Genomic DNA, 20,887 nt, shown 5'->3' on the forward strand with positions numbered 1-20,887 from the left:
GTGTGCAATTGTTTATCCTGGATTTAAACAGTGTTTTATCCTGCACTGTGTTTAGTTTCTTAACACATGGTTATGATCTCTGCAGTGTAAAGTCATTCTAGTGCATTTATGATGTGAAACCAGTCACACCAGTAGATTTCTATTAGCTATAGCTTGATAGAGAAGGCACATGCATTTTTTAGGACATTTAAAATTTTTGAATACCAAACTAAAAGTATGTAGTTCACAAGATTATTATGCTAATTGAAAGTTGATAACAGATAATACATTTATTCATGCTTTTAAAATGACAGGGACTTCCCTGTTGGCGCAGTGGTTAAGAATCCGCCTGCGAAAGCAGGGGACACGGGTTCGAGCCCTGGTCCGGGAAGATCCCACATGCTGCGGAGCAACTAAGCCTGTGCTCCACAACTACTGAGCCTGTGCTCTAGAGCCCGCAAGCCACAGCTACTGAGCCCACGCGCCTAGAGCCTGCACTCTGCAACAGGAGAAGCCACCACAATGAGAAGCCCGTGCACTGCAACAAAGAGTAGCCCCTGCTCGCCACAACTAGAGAAAGCCCGTGTGCAGCAACGAAGACCCAGCGCAGCCATAAACAAACAAATAAACAAATAAATAAATAAAATGCCAGCTCTTTCCTCAGGTAGAACAGTACAAGGTAAATTTGCATGGTACTTTATTCTTAAGTGAATATCCTGAGCAAATAATGAAAATCACTTTCCTAAGAGATATATAGGATCGATGAGACTTGGGGAGTAGATATAAGTGACTTGATCATATATTGGAGCTGCATCAGGGTTCCTGCTTTTTCCATTCTACTCTGCTCCTTCCCTGAAATGTACTTCAAAGCAATATTGAATTTAACATTTTGAAGGGATCTTATCTTTTTCAGCAATGTATTTGATAGTTATGGGAACATTCTTTAACAAGTGGGACAGTGGCTACAATACCTCCTTAAAACAATCTCTTCCTTTCAGTTGAACCAGAAAGGCCGATTGTGTTGATGTGGGTTTTTTGGGGTCCTAGAACAGCTTCTGTGCAATTTTTGTTTTCTACTCATTATTGTAGTATAGTGGCTTTTCCACCAAAACTTTGTGACCTTGAACAAGGTACTTAATTTCTCACTGTCACAGTTTTCTTTTCTGTAAAAGAGAAGGTACAGTGGATGATTTCTAAGGAACCTTTGATTTGAATTCCTTTTATTTTATGATCTTCATGTGCTGTGTTTGGAAAATAAACTTCAGAACATGAATTACGTGAGGGGAGTGGTTTTATGTCTGTTTTGTTCACTAATGTATCCCCAGTCCCAAGAATAGGGCCTGGTGCAAAGTAAGCACTCATATTTGTTGAAAAAAAATGAACAAAACCCAACAGAAGAAACTTCAATAGGAAGAAATAAATGGATTATATTTAAAAATTAAATTTTATCTGCATACTTTGAAAGGATTATAGTTTTAATGTCCATCTTGTCCATCTTATTTTTGTTGTAAGACTGGCTATTTTATACATACATTTAACTGCAAGTAATAGTAAATCTGATTCTAACCCTGTCCTGGTAAAATCCTTTGGTGGCTTTCCGTTGCCCTTTGAGTAAAGAGTAAAACTTTAACTCGTTTTAGAAAGCTTTCTTAGATCTGCACCTTGCTTATTTTTTCAGCCTTTACCTTCCCCATCTTTTCCTGCCACCTCCTCCCCTTCCCTCCTATGTGCTCACATTCTTGGCTGCAGCTACACTAAACTTCTTTAGGTCCTCAATGTCCTGCTTTTCCACCTTTTGGCCATCCCACGTGTTACTCTTTTCCTCTCCTCATCTTTTATTTCCTATAACAGCTCTTAGTGCATTAGCTTATAACTAGTGGTTTAGTGTCTATTCTCCCCAGCTGGACTTTGGAGGCTTTCTGAGAGAAGGTTTGTGCCTGACTTGTTCACCCTTGTGCACTGTTACATCTTCAGTGACTGGCACAGCCCATGGCCCATGGGGTGTTGATGGTCTGAGTGCACTGCCACCCATAGGCACAGGATGCTGACATTCTGATAAAGCCAGAATATTTCTGTCCTTAATGCCCTGCGACCAATTTCCTCCCAGTTCATTAAAATAAATTCTATTTAACAATACCTAATTTGAGCTAGTGACGAATGTTTAAAACAGGGCAAGTGGGATTTGGAATAGGAAGTGCCACGTTAGCCAGAGTGGTCAAGGAGGGAAGCCTTGAGCTGTTCTGACAATAGAACTGACATTGGTAGGTGCTCAATAAATATTTGTTAAATGAATGAGACCTAATCAATGAACATCTAGAGGAAGAGGGTTCTAGGCAAAGGGAATAGCCAATAAAAAGGCCCTGAGTTGGGAACCTACTATGACCCATTCAAGGGGCTGAAATCTGGCCAGTGAGGCTGAGGCCTAATGGATGAAGCTGAGAAGGTGAGAAGCTGAGAGATGAAGATGTAGATATAGAAATGCACCAAAGTATATAGGCTTGGTGGCCAAAATAAGGAACTTAGATTTCAGTGTAATAGTAGTAGGAAACATGGAAGGGTTTTGAGCAGGGGAATGATATGATGTGATAGCTTTAGGCATTCACCCTAGTCCAAGCCATCAATTCTTGCCTTCACCGTGCAATAGCCTCTTGCCCAGTCCTTAGATCCATTCTCTAAAATGGGGCCAGAGTGATTTTTTAATAATGCAAATCTGATTAGGTCAGTCTGTTGCTGAAGACCCTTCAGTTGCCCTTGAGAAAATGTTTACCATCCCTAATGTGGGTTACCAGGCCTTGGATAATTTGACGTATGCTGAGGGCAGTGTCAGTCTAGATGTTCATGTTCCATTCATACTTTTTTTCATTTCCTTGAAAAGGTCTCAAGTTCTCTTCTCAGAACCCCTGCCCATGATGCTACTCTTACCTAGACTGATCTTACTCCATTCTTTAACTGGCTAATTCCTGCTCATTTTTCAGGCCTCACTGTCACATCCTCAGCTACCCTCTGACCTCCACTCTCACACCCAGACCAGGTTCGGTGTTCTACTCTCTCCCTGGGCTTCCTTTCTCTGCTTTTGTCACCCAGTCTCCAGGCACATGCTCAGTTCCAGCCTCCCTGCTGGATTGCTAGCTCCGAGAGGACAGGGCACTGGAGGCTGCTCACAGCTGTGGCGGCAGCACCTCTGTGAGTGCCCAGCCTGCAGGAAGTGCTCATATTGTGAGAGAAAGAATCAACAAAGAACTGCTTTCCAGTGCCAAGGGTCTACTTCAGTATCCTCTGTGTTTAGCTGTTTTCTGTTGAGATGAAGGCTAACGGATAATTTTGTTTACGATGAGGTAATTGTTTTAAAAAGTAGTCAAGAGGAGAGATGACTGTTGAAACCTCTGTGAATAATTTAATTAACAAACCTGCCTTCACAGCTCATTAAGCTCACCACTGATGGAAGCCATTATAACCTGCTGGGAAAAACTATGACTCAGACGGCTCTCTGTTTAAAATTAGTTGAAAATGGTTATTTGGTTGTTTTTGTTGTTGTTGTATCACTGTATTTCTGTTGGTATACTGTGACTGTTATTGCAAATTGTGTGAGTAAGCTTAGCTTCCTGTGCATGCCATGGAGAAACCATTTCTCTGAGTTTAGTCATAAGATAATGGTGTGTCTTCACATTTTACCCTCAGTCTCTTAATTGCATTCCTTCCATTTGATTGAAGTAGCACCATGATTCAACATTTAGCCACCTTTAAAAAATTAATACTGTCTTTTTTATATTTTATTTGATGATGAATATTTCCTGTTAGTTTCTAGCAGACTGCATTTGACATTTCATACATACCAAACCAAGACAGCTTCTAAGATTTCATTCATAGTTGAGTAATTCTGGTGAATGAAAAGTCAGGAATTAACTGAAAGGACCATATCTTCCTGTACAGAAGTCTCCTGAGATTTAATAAAGCTAATTCTAGCAGGTTATTATTATGTGTATATTGCTGGCCTGTAGTCTTCTTCAAACATGACAATTTGTCATAATAGTTTGACTTTTAAGGATATAAGATAATCAGTTTATTAAAAAAGGACATAAATTCAGTATGTATTTGACATCTTATGTAGTTACTGACAATATAGAAACTAACCACATTTCATAGTAATAAAATGGATTTTTTTCATAGGATGAATATTCTACTTTTATATTATATCTTTCAAGGGATCTATTGAAACAAAGTTGTATTCCAGTAGCTACAGTGAAATAAAGTTTATCTCGTTGGAAAACTTAACTTTAAAAACAGAGAAAAGGGTAGAAAATTGTTTAAAATATTCCATAAACTGTTGGGATTATTCTTTTGTTAACTCTCTTTCTTACTACCACTGGACTTGTGAAAAAGAAAAAGGGTTGTAATAAAAGAAGTAACAGCATAGGATATTCCCCTATCTTTCACTGAGTGTTACAAAATTAATCATATTCATACATGTTAACTTGGAGTACCATGCATAAGGGAAACCATATGAATATAGCTTGTTAAGGACCCAAGGAATCTCAGGAGTTAGCATTCTAGTTTGAGCCTTTGTTTACAGAATAGTGTAGAATCATGGTTAATAGTTGGATTTTGGAGTTCACAGGGACCTGGGTTCAAATCCTTATCTACTTGCTATGTGATTTGGGTAAATTATTTTATCTCTTTAAGACTCAGCTTTCTCACCTTTGAATGGGGCAATGATTCTTATCCTGGAGGGTTATTGATCAATGAGATAATATAGTCATATTGCCTATGACATAGTGAGTTCTCAATAAATAAAAATAATATCATTAATAATATTTATAAGGAGATGTAAAGCCCCAGAAAGTAAACTGAATTACCCAAGGTCACAGAAACAGCCCCTGGCACTTTGAGTGTTAGTTCCTATCTCTAAATCTTCCTTCCTTTATTGTTAACAATAGGCTATGTTAGGCAAGTGGCTTCATTTTGTCTCAGTTTTATCAGTGGTAGAGTAGCTAGCGGCTATTTCTCCTTCTTTCTTTCCCAGGGAGATAATGAACATCAAATAAGAGCTAATAATACCTCAGGACAATTTAGACTTTAGTTTTTTGTCAGTTCAGTTATATAAATGATATATATGGAGAATGATTTAAAATTCAGCGAAGTCTTCTTAGAAACATTTAAAGAAGAAAGTTGACTAAAAGTGGGACATGATTGGCCTTGTGTCACAAGTGACTGTCAATGGCTAATGGTGACCCACAAGGAGAGTAGTATGATATTGTTTAAAACAAAAAATGTGCAAAATCTCGAGAGCAAGCTTGACCTGCTTATGAGTTAATGTGAATCTACTTTACTCTTCACTCTGTCCCATTCTATCAGTCGTGGGCCCACATGTGACTTTAAAGGGAGAATAGAGGATGTATTAAAAATTGGGAAAGAAAGCCAACATGAAAAGCTTACAATAGCTGATATTATAAATAATGGATTCTCCCTGATGACTTGCATAATACAAACATGGCATGGTATAGTAGAAAGATTACTGTCTCAGAGCCAGTTATTTGGGAATGAGTCCTGGTTTTGCCATTTATAGGTTGAGTGTAGTTACATAAGTCAGTTGGCTTCTCTGAGGCTCCTTATTTTATTTATTTATTTATTTATATATTTATTTGGCTGCATTGGGTCTTCGTTGCTGTGTGCAGGCTTTCTCTATTTGTGGCGAGCGGGAGCTACTCTTCGTTGCGGTATGCAGGCTTCTCATTGCAATGGCTTCTTTTGTTGCAGAGCGGGCTTCAGTAATTGTGGCACGTGGGCTTAGTAGTTGTGGCTCGCGGGCTCTAGAGCGCAGGCTCAGTAGTTGTGGCTCACGGGCTTAGTTGCTCTGCTGCGTGTGAGATCTTCCCGGACCAGGGCTCGAACCCATGTCCCCTGCATTGGCAGGCGGATTCTTAACCACTTCGCCACCAGGGAAGTCCCTCTGAGGCTCTTTAAATTGGGGCAGTGATATTGGCTTAGCTCATGAGGTGAGGATCACGTGAGACCTAAGAACTTGTTTTGTTAATTCTGAAATGCTTCTAAAATGGAATGTAGTGATGGTATTTAACAGTATTTTTTAATATTATATTTTATTTACCTTTGAAAACTCTTCCTTAAGTAAGCCATGAAAAAAAGAAATTGTTTTTGGGTGGGCCGAATTATTAAAAAGATGTTGTCCAGCTGTTCCTGAATTAAAGAGAAAAGACTAAAAGACTAAGCAAGATGAAGTAGGTTTACAGTAGAGCACAGAGTTTAGATTAGGTATAAATAGTATCTAATAGCAATTTGATTTGTTTGAAGCTGTAGTGTTTTTCTCAGGCATATTATAAAATTTTTTTTAGATGCCTTCAAAAACTAGAAATAGATTTACATCTGTTTGTGTTGGGTTAGGTAGCATCCTGCTGAAGATGTAAAGATGATTAACGTTACTTCTGTTGTTCAATTCTACCCCAAAAGTTGTACATCCACTTTATAAGTCAGTCTGGAAATATTTATAGAACCTGAACTCCTCATAAAAGTAACAAATTGTAGTTTTAAAATGTCTTATAGTGTGCAGTCTACAGAATTTCGATATTAAATTGATGAGGTAAGAAGCTGGCACCAAAGTCATTGCTTAAAAATCTTTGTACAAAAAACTCTAACTCCCTGTAGCTTTGATTCTCTAAGTAATCTGTAGTAAAGTTTCTTATTTTATTCCTGAAAATCAGAATTCTTCACATCAAACTGTCTTATGTAGGGCAATTGCTTGAGTCGGACTTACTATGTTTCATTATGAATTCTACATTATATATTGTTGACCTTTTCATATTAGAAAATGAACCTACTGACAGTGGTTATCCATATGTGTATGTAAGTATGTGGAAGAGACTAATGTACTTCTAAAACAGGCTTCCTTCTATATATCTTATGAAAAGATCCTGACCACTGATTTTTTTAAAAATTTAATTGAAGTATAGTTGATTTACAATGTTGTTAATTTCTGCTGTATAGCAAAGGGACTCAGTTATATATCTATATATACATTCTTTTTCATTATGGTTTATTATAGGATATTGAGTATAGTTCCCTGTGCTACACAGTAGGACTGTGCTATACAGTGTTGTTTATCCATTATATATAACAGTTTGCATCTGCTAATCCCAAACTCCCAGTCCATCCCTTCCCCATGCCCCTCCCCCTTGGGAACCACAAGTCTGTTCTCTATGTCTGTTTGTTATTTTTTCCTAGAAATCTTAGTGATTTATTTTATTAAAAATTTTTTTTATTGGGGTATAGTTGCTTTACAATGTTGTGTTACTTTCTGCTGTCTGTTGACCATGGATCTTTTTATTACTACTACTGCTGCTGCTGCTGCTGTGTTTATTGGGCACTTATTATGTGCCAGGCATTGTCCTAGGTCTTTAGTTATACTAGCATATTCATTTCTCATAACAACCCACTGAATAAGTACTATTACCGTCCCCTGACAACAGAGGAAGAAACATGTATAGACAGGTTAATTAACTCTGCCAGGGTCAGAGAGCCAGCAAGTGGGAGAGCCAGAACCCTTCGTGGTTGGTTTCCAGAACCCATGCTTCTACCAGTCTACAGTGCTGCTACCACTAGTGCACTACACTGACCCTTTTGTGATAGCCCTCTGTGTATTGCTTATTCCCTCATTAGGAAACTAGTTTGGAGAGGATAGAGAATTATATAAAATATACTGTCGTAATTATAGTGTGAATTTCAATGAACTTTCCCTGACTTATAAAATTGGACCTCATGTGTCCAAGTTTCACATGATTTCATGTGAAACTTCAGGTGTGTGAAATGTTTATTGGATCAACTTTTATGAGGATATTAGAGAAAGGCAGTGATTAACTCCTGCACTCAACTCAGATGCAGATATAGGAGTACATGTGTAAGCCACCAAGCAGCAGTAAGAATGACTTAGTGAAGAAGTGGGCGCAGGACACAGCAGAGCTGCCGGTAAGTATGACTTTGATCTTCTTCAGTGCTGATTATTCAGAGAACCAGAGTTAGTCCATGAATGTTAGCTTGGTAAACTTTAAATGACCATGTGTAATGCGGGGGTATATGTTCAGAAAACTGTTTTGGAGAGAAAGTAGACATTAACAACTGTCGTATCTAGACAGTCAGAATTGTTTATATCGACTAAGAGATTTTCATGACCGGGCTCCACATCGGTGTCAGAGACCATGTAAACTATATGTTTCTTCTTAATGTTTTAATAGAAAAGAACCTGAGAGTACAAGCCCCAGGTGACTTCAGTATACATGAACAAATCGAGATTGTATGAAAAACATACTCAATATAATTAAGTGGATTCATTTAATATATTACAAACCCTTGAGCACATTGAATTTTAAGACAGTATCTTTCACAGCAATAGTAATAATAGTAACAACCACCAGCACCACACAACTCCTTACATTTACTGTGAATCAGGAGAGTGCTTTATGTGCATTATCTTATTTAACCCTCAACCACCCTGTGAGGTAGTCACTGTGTTACTTCCATCTCACAGATGAGAAAACAGAGGAAAAGAGAGGATTAGTTACATGCATGGGGTTATGCAACTAGCAAGCATTGTTTGTTCATTCAGTATTTGTTGAGTGTACCTATGACGGGCCTGGCACTATTCTAGGTAGTGGGGAATTAGCAATGAGTATAAAAAAATCTCTGCTTTCATAGAAGGACTTTACCTTCCATAAGGGAGCTAGACAAAGACAGAGAAACATGGAAACAGAATGAATCAGATGGTAATACGAATTATGCAGGACAGTAAAACCGTGTGAGGGGGAAAGGTGTGCTGGAATAAGTTGCTGGGGTGGGCTGTCGTCACTCTTACACGGGTGGTGAGGGTGACATCTCAGCAGACACCTGAAGAGAGAGAGGGATGTTGGCAGGAAGAGCATTCCTGGCAAAGGAGGGAAAGAGGTCCCTGTGCTTGGAGTGCCTGCGGAGGCTCAAAGGGGCCATGGAGCTGCTGTGGGTGAAGGGAGAACGGTGGGATTTGAACTCAGATTTATCTGACCCCAGAGCCCATATTTTAACCATTACAGTAGTCTGATGGGGCAACCACAGCATTAGCTGACCTACTCTGATCTTGGAGACACTGTATTATTCTCATGGAAAAGAGGGTGGCAGTAAAGTTCTACTCTAGAGGTTCTGTATGTAGAGTTGAGAGCATAGAAGAAATCCCTGTGGCTTGGGGTGCTTTGGAGAATAAAAGTAGGGAATGATTGTAGACCATAAATTTGGGAAACTGGGAGGAGTGTACCTCCCCTGCTCAAAATTCCTCAGTGGTTCTCCATTGCCTTCAGAGCTTTAGAGAAATTAAGTAACTCTCCCAAAGCCCCATAGCAAATAGACCTAGCTTTAAAAAGAATTTTTTTTTCTTATCGTAGTATAGTTGATTTACAATATTGTGTTAGTTTCAGATGTACAGCAAAGTAATTCAGTTACATATATATATATATATATATTTTTTTTTTTCAGATTATTTTCCATTATAAATTATTACAAGTTGTTGAATGTTGTTCCCTGTGCTATACGTAAATCCTTGTTGCTTATCTATTTTATATATAGTGGTGTGTATCTGTTAATCCCATAGTCCTATTTTATCTCTCCCCCTCTTCCCTTTCCCCTTTGGTAACCGTAAGTTTGTTTTCTATGTTGGTGAGTCTGTTTCTGTTTTGTAAATAGACTCATTTGTATTATTTTTTAGATTCCACTTATAAGTATAGACCTAGTTTTGAGTGATGATGAAGACTTTGCTCATGACTGCTGAACTATGCTACCCTTCTCAGAAAGTGAAATCAATCTCATGTTCCTTGGCTACTCATCACTTAGACTGAAGTCAACAAGCCTTGGCAAGGAAGGCAGGGCCCTCCTAGAGCAGCTCCCACCGTCTCCTTTACACTTACTTCTACTGCCCCTCCCCTTTCACCTTAGCGTGGAGCAACTTTGCTTACATGTCTGCCTCTTCTTCCAGACAATAAATCATTGGAAGCTTTTGCCCTGTTTTGTTCTATATTCCAACCACGGAGAATAGGGCTTGGCATGCAGTTACCTGCTCATTTAAATTAAACTTAGAGGGGCTTCCCTGGTGGTGCAGTGGTTGAGAATCTGCCTGCCAATGCAGGGGACACAGGTTCGAGCCCTGATCTGGGAAGATCCCACATGCCGCGGAGCAACGAGGCCCGTGAGCCACAACTACTGAGCCTGCGCGTCTGGAGCCTGTGCTCCGCAACAAAAGAGGCCGCGACAGTGAGAGGCCCGCGCACCGCGATGAAGAGTGGCCCCCGCTTGCCGCAACTAGAGAAAGCCCTCGCACAGAAACGAAGACCCAACACAGCCATAAAAATAAATAAATAATAAATAAATTTAAAAAAATTAAACTTAGAATATTAATTTTAATATTAATGATGACAGTTTTGGTCAGATCAAAACAAGTGGAATATGTTGAGCAGTGATGTTAGTTCACGCAGAAAAAATAGTTAATAACTTTTCATTATATAGCAGTTTTTATTATACGTCAGACATTAAACTCAGTGTGAAATACATCATTCCATCATTCCAAATCAAATTCAAACGTGAAAGATAAACCTTATTAGGTATAATTTTAGAACTAAATATCTTATTAGATACAACTTTTAAGATAAAACTTTAAAAAATGTATTAATTTTCAAACTATTGCTAACTGGATAGTAGGAGGTATTTCTGGAGCTTTAAGTGGAGGAAAATGTCCTTAGAAAGGGAAAGAAGTCATCTTTGTTTTTTTTTTTTTTAAACTTTGGGTTTATTTATTTATTTATTTATGGCTGTGTTGGGTCTTCGTTTCTGTGCGAGGGCTTTCTCTAGTTGTGGCAAGCGGCACTCTTCATCGCGGTGCGTGGGCCTCTCACTATCGCGGCCTCTCTTGTTGCGGAGCACAGGCTCCAGACGCTCAGGCTCAGTAATTGTGGGTCACGGGCCTAGTTGCTCCAAAGCATGTGGGATCTTCCCAGACCAGGGCTCGAACCCGTGTCCCCTGCATTGGCAGGCAGATTCTCAACCACTGCACCACCAAGGAAGCCCTCATCTTTGTTCCTTTGTACTCAGTTGTTTTTTTTTTTTAATTTTTTAAAAAAATTTTTATTTATTTATTTTTGCTGCATTGGGTCTTCATTGCTTCGCGCGGGCTTTCTCTAGTTGCGGTGAGCGGGGGCTACTCTTCCTTGTGGTGAGAGGGCTTCTCACTGCGGCGGCTTCTCTTGTTGCGGAGCACGGGCTCTAGGCGCACGGGCCTCAGTAGCCGTGGCCCGCGGGCTCTAGAGCGCAGGCTCAGTAGTTGTGGCGCACGGGCTTAGTTGCTCCGCGGCATGTGGGATCCTCCCCGGCCAGGGCTCAAACCCGTGTCCCCTGCGTTGGCAGGTGGATTCGGAACCACTGCGCCACCAGAAGCCCCCTGTACTCAGTTTTTAAAACGTTACTACAAATGTGTATACTTGGCTACGTGCAGAGGTCTTCCGGAAAGAACACTGTACTCATTTATAATGGGGATGTGGCACGTTGGGTGAGACAGAGGGCTGTTGGAGAAGTGAGCCCAGATGAGACCCTGCATAATGCCCTGCTTTGGGCTCTTATCAACGGTTAACTGTAAGGGCTTTGTCAGTGCCGTCCTTCCAACCCAAGGCCCAAAGTGGGCTACTTAAGGCCATCGTTTCATAGCCTAATTCCTGATTGTCATTCACTAGGAAATCTACTTGTTAGGAATTCTGTTGAGTAATTTTTGAATAGGAATTCTCATTGCTGATTGCCTTCTGTTTCTCAGACAAGTATATTACCTGAAATTTATATGCTTGTAATCACTGATACATCATTTTTGGACATGTATTTAATTTTGGTTTACATAACATTTATATGTTACTCTAGCAATGTTCAGTTATACTCTGAAATACTTTTAAGTGCAAATTCTCAAAAAAAAATGTCATACAGTTTTCCCATACTTCTCATAGCACAGTATGCCCCCCCCCCTTTTGGGTGGCTTGATTTTATTGTTTCCTTAATTTCTCAATATTTTGTGCTGATTAGAATGGGTTAGATGTTCTTTATTTCATCCTAATACTTAGAACTGTCAGTGGGAAGGACTACATTAGTATCCAAAAAAGATGCTTAAGAAATTATTTTGCTGGCCGCCCTTTCTGTTATCCAGTAGAAATTTACCTAAAGCTCTTTCTGTGGTTTTATTGCAGTGACCCGGCAGCCAGAGCCCTGTGGGAAGCATTATTGAACACCAAGCACAAAGAGGCAGTGATGGAAGTCCGGAGACATCTAGTGGAAGCAGCAAGCAGAGAAAACCTGCCAATCAAGATGAGTATGGGTAAGTTATCCACTTACCCACAGGCAGTGACCGCCGGCTCTGAGGAAGTTCATTTAAGTCTGCTCTGATCTGTGGGCCAACCTAGCCAGCATGGCATCTAGGTAAAAGTATTGAAGACATTTGTAAACTGATGAAAGAGTAGGGAAGGAATTTGTACACATGCCCTCGGGGCTCAACCGTGAGCTCTTTTCTTAGACTCAGCTTTGGGAAGTCCAGCAGAGTCCTTGCTTACAAGGCATCATGCTGTTAGTTATTTGATCTAGAACTCTCAAAAGTGGTCTGAACTTCCTCCCCTTCATTCTGTCCCACTCCTACTCCCCTACCCCCACCTCCGCATTTACTGTGGAGAAGTGATCTCTTATTAGTTTAGACTTGACGAATGAATGACTGCTGACAAATCAGTTGAGGAGATGGACATGTTCTGTCCTGGCCTCTCACCCTTAGAGTGGTCTGCCAATTGTCTGGTCACATCAGTGTTACCCCTTCTTCACCACAGTATGAAATGCCCAATTTTTCTCATTTCTCATTTTTTTTTCACATGGAGCTTTGTCCTTAGTATTAGAAAAATGGGCCTGCAATAGAATTTACATTTTAAATGGCTTTTTTCTTTGGATTAAAAAGTCAGAGAACTAATGTTTTTATTTGAGAAAAGGAATCTGGGGTTTTACCCTTTTTAAATTAACTAATTTTATTAGTATGGAAATATTTAAATATGGATATTGAATCTGGTTTTAATAGGTAGAATTTATTTCTGGAAACTTGTAAAAGTTTATTTCTCTATTTAAAAAATAAGGTTTCTCTTATAATCTGCTCTTAGGTATCCAATAAATATTAGTACATTTTACTAGATGGGCAAATTTTTCTTGCTGAGATTTCTCACCCAAGTTCTTGATTACTAATGAGTACAAAAAAAAACAAACTGTCAAGTTGAAATAGAAGAACAAAATTTTGGAAGTAAAAGAATGTGGATGAACCTAGAAGTAAAAAAAATTAGAGGGTCATAATATGAACAAAAATCATAACTTTCAGTGTCTTAGGTGATTATATATGAGGGCTTTAAGGAACATGAAGGATGATAAGAAAAGTGAAAATAACTAACATTTGTTGAGCACGTATGACGTGCCAGGTTTTCTTCTAACTCTTTACACGTGTTATTTAATCTTCACTGTAATTCTGAGACGGGTATTATGAGTACCCCATTTTTCAGATAAAGAAGCTGGAATAGAGAAATATTAAGTTGCCCAAGCCCATACATCTGATAAGGAGTAGGACTGGATTCAAATCTAGACATTCTAATGTGAGAGAATATGCTTTTTATTTATAAAATTATCCTAACTTCATACGACCAATGCCAGAGTCCTACATGTTGTTTTGAAGTAGAAATAAAGTTGTTTCTTTGACATCATCCTGGCATTTGACTATAATTCTTGTATCTTTCTCTCCTTCCTCCCTCGCTCCCCTCTTTCTTTCTTTCTTCCTTTCCTTTCCTTTTTTCTTTCCTTTTCTCTTCTTTTCACAGTTATAGGTACACATTAATAACATATGTTTACCTAAAATATTTCCTTATCTGTGAGTATGTTGAAATAAGAACTAATTCACATCATGAATAGAGAAAAGTAGGAATGCGCAAAGGGTCTGGGTGATAAGATTAATTTATATTGCATTTCAGTGATAAAACCTTATGATGCTATCACAGAGCATAAATCAGTTTTTATTGCTCAATCAATGCAGGACTCTTGAAAGATCAAAACACTTTGCATTTCTAAAGCTCTGTATCTTTTAAAAATAATCAGAGCCAGGAAAAAAAAAAAAAAAAAGCGGGTAGCCCCATAAGGAATTCAATTTAAATATTTGAGTTTTCTGTCAACCAAAAAAATTTTAGATAAGATGGTTTGATTTATCCCCAAGCTCCAGACATGGGGAAGGGTGAGGAGAGGGAAAAAAAAAAAAAGAAGGAAAGAATCAGACAATTGTTAGCCAACTTTGTTGTAAGAAGGACCAAAAAGATTGGCCCAAATCTTATTCTATCTGTGTGCCAACTATAATTTAGTAAAAGATAACACACTGTGGCTATGCATTTCTGCTTCATATCACTGGTCAGAATTTCTGGTGTGTCTCATTTCCATATATCAACAGATACATAACTATGAACAGTAAGGAAAAGGGCTGGAATTTAAACATAATAAAACATTGATATTTGAAATCTGCTTATCATTAAAAAAAGAAAAATCATGCTCTGATATCCTAGATGGCTGGAATGCTTTTTCTAGCAGCATTTAAAGCTATGAAATGTCCTTTAAACTATGCACTGCTCTCTGAACCCCTGCTGTAAATTCTACTGAAGTACACATTTTTCTGACTGTGATAGAGGCTTCTGGTATTTTTGAGACATTAAACAGATATTTTAATTCTAGATTGAAGACTTTTCTTATATTTAAATTCACTGGGAGGGATCCCATTATTGAAGCCTCAGCTCTTAAATATAAAATTTCTCAGCAAAAGGTAAGTTAATATTAAAACATCATGAGCACCAAGAGAAATAAACATCATTCTCTTAGGGGAAAAAAGTTGAATTGCCAAAAGAAAGAAAACAATTCATTTTATCATTTCACATATAAACATATGCCTTCTTTCCAAGAGATTGTTATGAAATTGTCAGTTAACTAAACATATATGTTCCAGAAAAGTGATTTTTTAAAACATTGTAAACTGAATTGTATTTTTCCCACTGGCTTTTCATCATGGAAAATGTATTCTGAAAGTAAAAAACAAATGGACTCTAAGAAACCCATTTGTTTGGACCCAAAATGTTCACTCACAGAGGAAGATGCCCATCTCATTCTCTCCATTTACAGAGAATCTGTTCCTCTGGCCTGACACTGTGGTTGGGGGATCTTCACCGGTTTTCCCATAGCTCTCTGCAGAGCGGCTATATTTAATGGCTGGCAGAAAGAGCCTATTAGGGCTAAAGTGAAACAGATCTCTTTATGACACTGTTCTTTGTTCTGCAGCCAGATTTCTTGAAAAAGTATTCTATGCTCAGCGCCTGTTTCTTTATTATTTTCTTGCTTATTAATCTAGTGTAGTCTGGCTTCTGGTACTTTTTTGCTGAGAAGTCCTCTGGGCTACTAACTATAAGGGCATTTTTCTCAGCCCTCATTCTTCTTCATTTCTTTGCGATATTCACTACCAGATTGTTGCCACTTTCTTGTACATCTCTCTGTGTTTTCTGGGACTTCCAGCTCTCCTGATTGTGATGGAGTGCAAAGTCAGTTACACATGGAGGTGAATCACAGTTCTGCTGCTTATTAGCCAAATTTCAATTTATTTATCCATAAAAATGGGGAAACTATTTCCTGGAATTTTGAAGGAGAAAGAAAGCTCTGAGCAGAGTGAAGATTATGATTATCAAGCAAACTGGAATTGATGTGCTGCGGTTATATTCTATCTGTGGGGAAATCTATGTGGGAAACTATATTATAAGAGGGTTGTTTGATGAGAGTAAAATCAAAACAAACAAATCAAATTAGATGATTTCCCCCTTTCTTTCTTGGAAATGTACCAATTCATTCTTTCCACTTAAGTTGTCTTTTTCTAGTCTTTATGCTGAATATTTCCCTTTTGATAACACATTCTTTCTTTAAGCAGAATTCTAAATAGTTTTTCCATTTTCAGCTTAGTTATTACCTCTTCCCTGACTCTGTTCACCCCCCAAATCACCTTCTGTATTTGGGATTCCCAAGCCTCTGTGGTCACACTTTTACAGGAAAATCTCTTGAGCTACGTTTCCAGATAATAATCTGATCCATTGTGTTGTGAAGCTTCTGAATTTACTCTCCTTGTTTTGTGGCACTGGAGTGTTAGCTCCTTATAATCACCATCAGTTTCTCCCTTCCAAATTAAATGTGATGAGTTTTTTCAACCATTTGTGAAAAGACTAGCCTTTAACCAACACATTTTCTAGTTCTGAGCCACTGACAAAGTTCTAGTTTGTTAATGTCCGTCCTAAAATGTGATGTCCAGAGCTGAGTAAAGATGTGTTGTTCTTTGCCTCTTTTTGGACACCATATTTCTCTTAATGAAGTCCCAGATGAAATTAGTGCTTTTGCTTCCCACCAGTGCCACACCCACTATCATTTCCTACTTTTAGAATTTAGCAGTACTGGCTTTGAAAAATAACAATAAATCAAAACACTAAAATTTTATTCGACGTATACTTTTTTCAGCATTATTGAGAATACTCTGCTTCCTACTATTGGTATTGAGTTCATCCAGTTCTGTGTTTTGATCACATTTATATCTTTTGCCTTCATTATGGAGAATTTTGTTTGGGATTAAGGGGAACATGTATGCATACACATCCATGTGTGCGTGCGTGTGTGAACTGGGTGTGGAGATTGTGAAACGTTGCAAAATGGATAGGTTAAAACCTAATAAGACTAACGTACGATTTGATATATGGTAATTGATAAGAGATAAGAAAATCTGGATGCCTCATAGGGAATGTACACTGTTGAACTCTTACATATCCTTGTCTTCATGTATTAGCTCTTGCCACAGTTTGGGGAATGAGGAAGGGAATTGACTTTTATTGGATAGCTACTTTGTTTCAGGCATTATAACAAGTTTACATAGTTTGTTTCATTTAATCCTCCCAGTAGTCTTGTCAATTTGGTACTCTTCCCCCCTCCCACCCGCCCCAGATCTCAACCCACCCTTCTGCTCTGTGGTGCTGGGGCTGGCATTGTGCAGACCACATTCTGCTCTTCAGCTGGCTTCCTGGTGGGCTACACTGATAAGGGGTGCCAGAGGGAAACTGCAAGGCTGGAAGGGGAAGAAGCAACTTGCCTCTTTCCGCCTGCTGCCTGTGCATTTTGCTTCTGCTTGTCAGTGTCATGCCAGCAGCACTTCTTCACCCCAGCAGTGGCAGGTCCTTCCTGTGGGAGCAACTGAATCCAGTTTGCAGTTCTTCCAATACTTGCAGAACCAGCTTCATGGCACCCCCTCCTCAGAGGTACCAGCCTAGCCAAGTAGCACTCCGTTCTCAAGAGGTATAATTCCAGCCTCTGTGTTTCTTCCATCCTACTGGTGGTAGCTGCTTCCAACGGTTGCTGCCTGCATGATACCTTGGAGTTCTCTTTTTACCTTTCAGTTACCCAGTTAACAATTCTCTATGTTAAATTTTCTCTGCTCAAATAACTGGTGTATTTTCTACTTTCTACCTGGGCCCTGACTGATAGTCTTATAGCAAGTAAGCCAGGATACAACCCGGGTCTGTCTGACTTCTGTATCAGGAATCAAACTACTGGGGGTGGGAGGAGTGGCTACAGAGCCACAAACACAGATATGGTTGTGCCATTCCTCTGTCTAAAACCCCTTGATGGTTCCCCATTGCCTGAAGATAGTGTCCCAACTCCTTAGCATGCTATTTTAGAAATCTTTCTGACTTCTAGCCTCATGCTTCACCCATCCATTCAAATTGCTTTTCTTCCCTGCTCCCCATTCCTCAGCAGGAACTTCTGTAGATCCAGGTCTTTGTTGTTTTCGCCTGAAATAGTCTCGTTTGATTGTCCCTCCAGATCCCCTCCACCCTTCTCTGCCTGCGCTTCTGGAGGCTAACCGTTATGGACTGCCTCAGCACGCTTTTCTGCACTTGGCCTCTCAGTTCGGTTTGGCCAATGGGAGGCATGGGCAGGAGATTTAGAGGGTGGGGGGGAGGGTATGGTTAGGATACTGTTTGCCTGGCTTCATCCCTGCCAGGATGCAATTGGTTGCTTCCTTCTACCCTTCCCTTGTTGGTTTTCCTTAACACTCCTGATTTCCCTTAGCCTAACTTCTTAGAAATTCCTGTTGTTATGTTAGCCTTATTTTTCCTGTTAGAGTGCCACCTTTTTCCTGCTGGGACCTTGACTAATATAACCACTCACTTTACACTACGTGCTTGTGCACACACACACACAAACACTTTCCTGTCAAACCCACCTTATTTTTCATGATCTAATACAAATGTCACTTTCTCTGTGGAACCATATCTAATTCCCCTTTAACCTTCTTCCTACACCCTCCTCAGCAAGCTGCATTGATTGCTCTGGCTTCTGAGGACCCACAGCTCTTTCTCTTATTTCTCTTAGTGCTCTGTCTTAGTAGTTACCACAGTGCAAAATAGTTAAATGTGTGTGGATCCAAAACTTTGCTAGACAGTGTCCATTTCATATTCTCCATTGGCTGTTTGGCTTGGTATGTAGTGTGTGGCTTAGTACTTGCTGCTTGAATGAACGGATTGCCTGATGCATGTGAAGGAGTAGTAGAGGGACAATGTGTATTTCTACTTTCAGTTATATGCATTAATATTTCTATTTACAACTTTCCTTTATGATATTTCTTGTTCCTCCTGATGTGTTGTAGCATCTGATCATGTCTTCTTTCTTGATGCTTTTCCCTTGGTCTTCATGTCACTCTGCTCTTCTGGTTATCTTCCTCTTTCTGATAATTGTTTTATGCTTTTTTCCCTTAATTCTAGTTTCCTGGAAGACTGTAGATATTTTTGTATCCCCTGTTGTGCCTTGCACATAGATACTTGGTTAATAATTGCTACTGATCTTAAAGCCTTACCCTACTTCTCTCCTCCCTCCAAAAAAAGAATGCTCATTTCATTCTCCAGGCTTTTAAAATTCTCCCCCAACATTTTCTCCATCATATCTCGCATCCCCTGTCATTCTTTCTAAAAGATGACATCTTCTATCCCTATCGGTACTGTTTTTGTTCATACTTCTATTATAGCAGTCACCACCAGACCCTGAGTAGTTGGGGCTGAGAATTCTTATCTGTGCTTCTTAGTATTGTCCACACCTAACACAAGACCTTGAAGTTACTATATACTCAGTAAGTGTTTATGGAATGAATAAATAAATTCTTGAATTAATACTGTCAGTTGGTATTTGTTATGTATTTATTTCATGGATTGATTTTTCTATCTCCCTCCTATGGAATCCAAGAGTGACACTGATTTCGACCGTCAGTTCTCAAACTTTTTGGTCTCAGAACCCCTTTACATTGTTAAAAGCTATTGAGGGGAATTCCCTGGTGGTCCAGTGGTTAGGAGTCAGCACTTTCACTGCTGGGGGCCCAGGTTCAATCCCTGGTCAGGGAACTAAGATCCTGCAAGGCATGTGGTGCGACCAAAAAAAAAAAAAAAAAGCTATTGGGGTTCACAACAACCTATGAACAACAAAAAAAGAAACTATGTGGACGCCAAGAGCTTTTGTTTATGTGGAGTATATCTATTGATACACGTGAGATAGATAGAAAGAAAATATCACGTCAGGAATTCAAGCAGGGAAAATTTTAAAAATATTAATTAATATAAAAATATAATAAACCTATTATATGTTAATGTAACATATTTTTGTGAAAAATGACTATATTTTCTCAAATAAAATAATGTAGGGAAAGAGTGGTACCACTTTACATTTTTGCACATCTCTAACGTCTGGTTTAATAGAAGACAGCTGTACTCTCATATCTGCTTCTTCATTCAATCTGTTGTGATATATTATTTTGGATAAAGTATATAAAGAAAAGCTGGCCTTACAAAGATACGTAGTTGAAAAAGGGAGGAGTATTTTAATAACTTTCCAGAAAATTGCAGATATTCTTTGATACTACAGCAGGTTTACAAGAGGTAATTTCTTACAGGTTAATTGCAGTGTGGAATATGAAACCATATTGCTGAATTTTCCGTACTCTGGTACATTAAAACCCATTGGTGTCTCTTGCGCTTTGAGTGGCTCTTTTATGCACATATTATTTTATAGCATTGTACATTAGTCACTTGGACAATATTGGTTCTTTAAATTATGCAGATTTTCGAAATGTTGACATATGTTATACAATATAACAAAGCCACATTTGTCAATATCACCACTGATATCATTAGAACATCTTTAAGTATTAGGAATGTAAAGATATAGGGGCAGATACAAGTTTTCCAAAATTATAATTTCACATGAAAACTTGAGTTTCGACATTGACAATACAAACTGTTAATTGTTTTCCTTGAAGTGACAGACTCACTTCATTTACTTGTTGGAAAAAGTGTGTGAAGAGCCATACTTTTTCAGTTGTCTTTTCAGTACAAATTTTATGCCATTAAAACAGTGTGAACAGCAGTTCACAATTCAAGTAATCACATCAGTGCTTTTCCTTGATTGAGGTAATGTTTGCACTGATACTTTGGTTTGCCCCAGAAGTGCTTTTTGTGTATTTCCCATTTCTTTACACAGAATATTGATGTTTTCTTAAGGGTTGAGATTTGATAAAATTAGTAACATTTGCTTTTTTATCATGGCCATTCTGAAAGTGAAACTGACTACTCGTATAATTTGGTACCACTTCCTTGATTGGTGCTAAGGCACTGGCACTTTTACCCACCACTGTTTTTGTACCATCAATACAAACACAGGATAGTAACAAAATCAGGTAGCATCTTTGTATTATTATGAAAATAGTTCTGACTTTTCTGACTGCCTGAAAGTG

The 20,887-nt window shown here is 38.8% G+C and overlaps 1 protein-coding gene across 3 annotated transcripts in view; it reads left to right on the top strand.

Moving 5' to 3' along the window:
- SCFD2 (sec1 family domain containing 2) overlaps nucleotides 1–20,887 on the top strand; it is a 396,033-nt gene that overhangs the window by 32,714 nt on the left and 342,432 nt on the right. For all 3 annotated transcript variants that reach the window (XM_036853764.1, XM_036853765.1, XM_036853766.1), the window contains exon 3: nucleotides 12,225–12,352. In XM_036853764.1, coding sequence (XP_036709659.1) covers nucleotides 12,225–12,352 — 128 coding nt within the window. The remainder of the gene's footprint in view (nucleotides 1–12,224; nucleotides 12,353–20,887) is intronic.

Source organism: Balaenoptera musculus, chromosome 5 (assembly GCF_009873245.2).
Source record: "Balaenoptera musculus isolate JJ_BM4_2016_0621 chromosome 5, mBalMus1.pri.v3, whole genome shotgun sequence".
Classification (NCBI taxonomy): domain Eukaryota; kingdom Metazoa; phylum Chordata; class Mammalia; order Artiodactyla; family Balaenopteridae; genus Balaenoptera; species Balaenoptera musculus.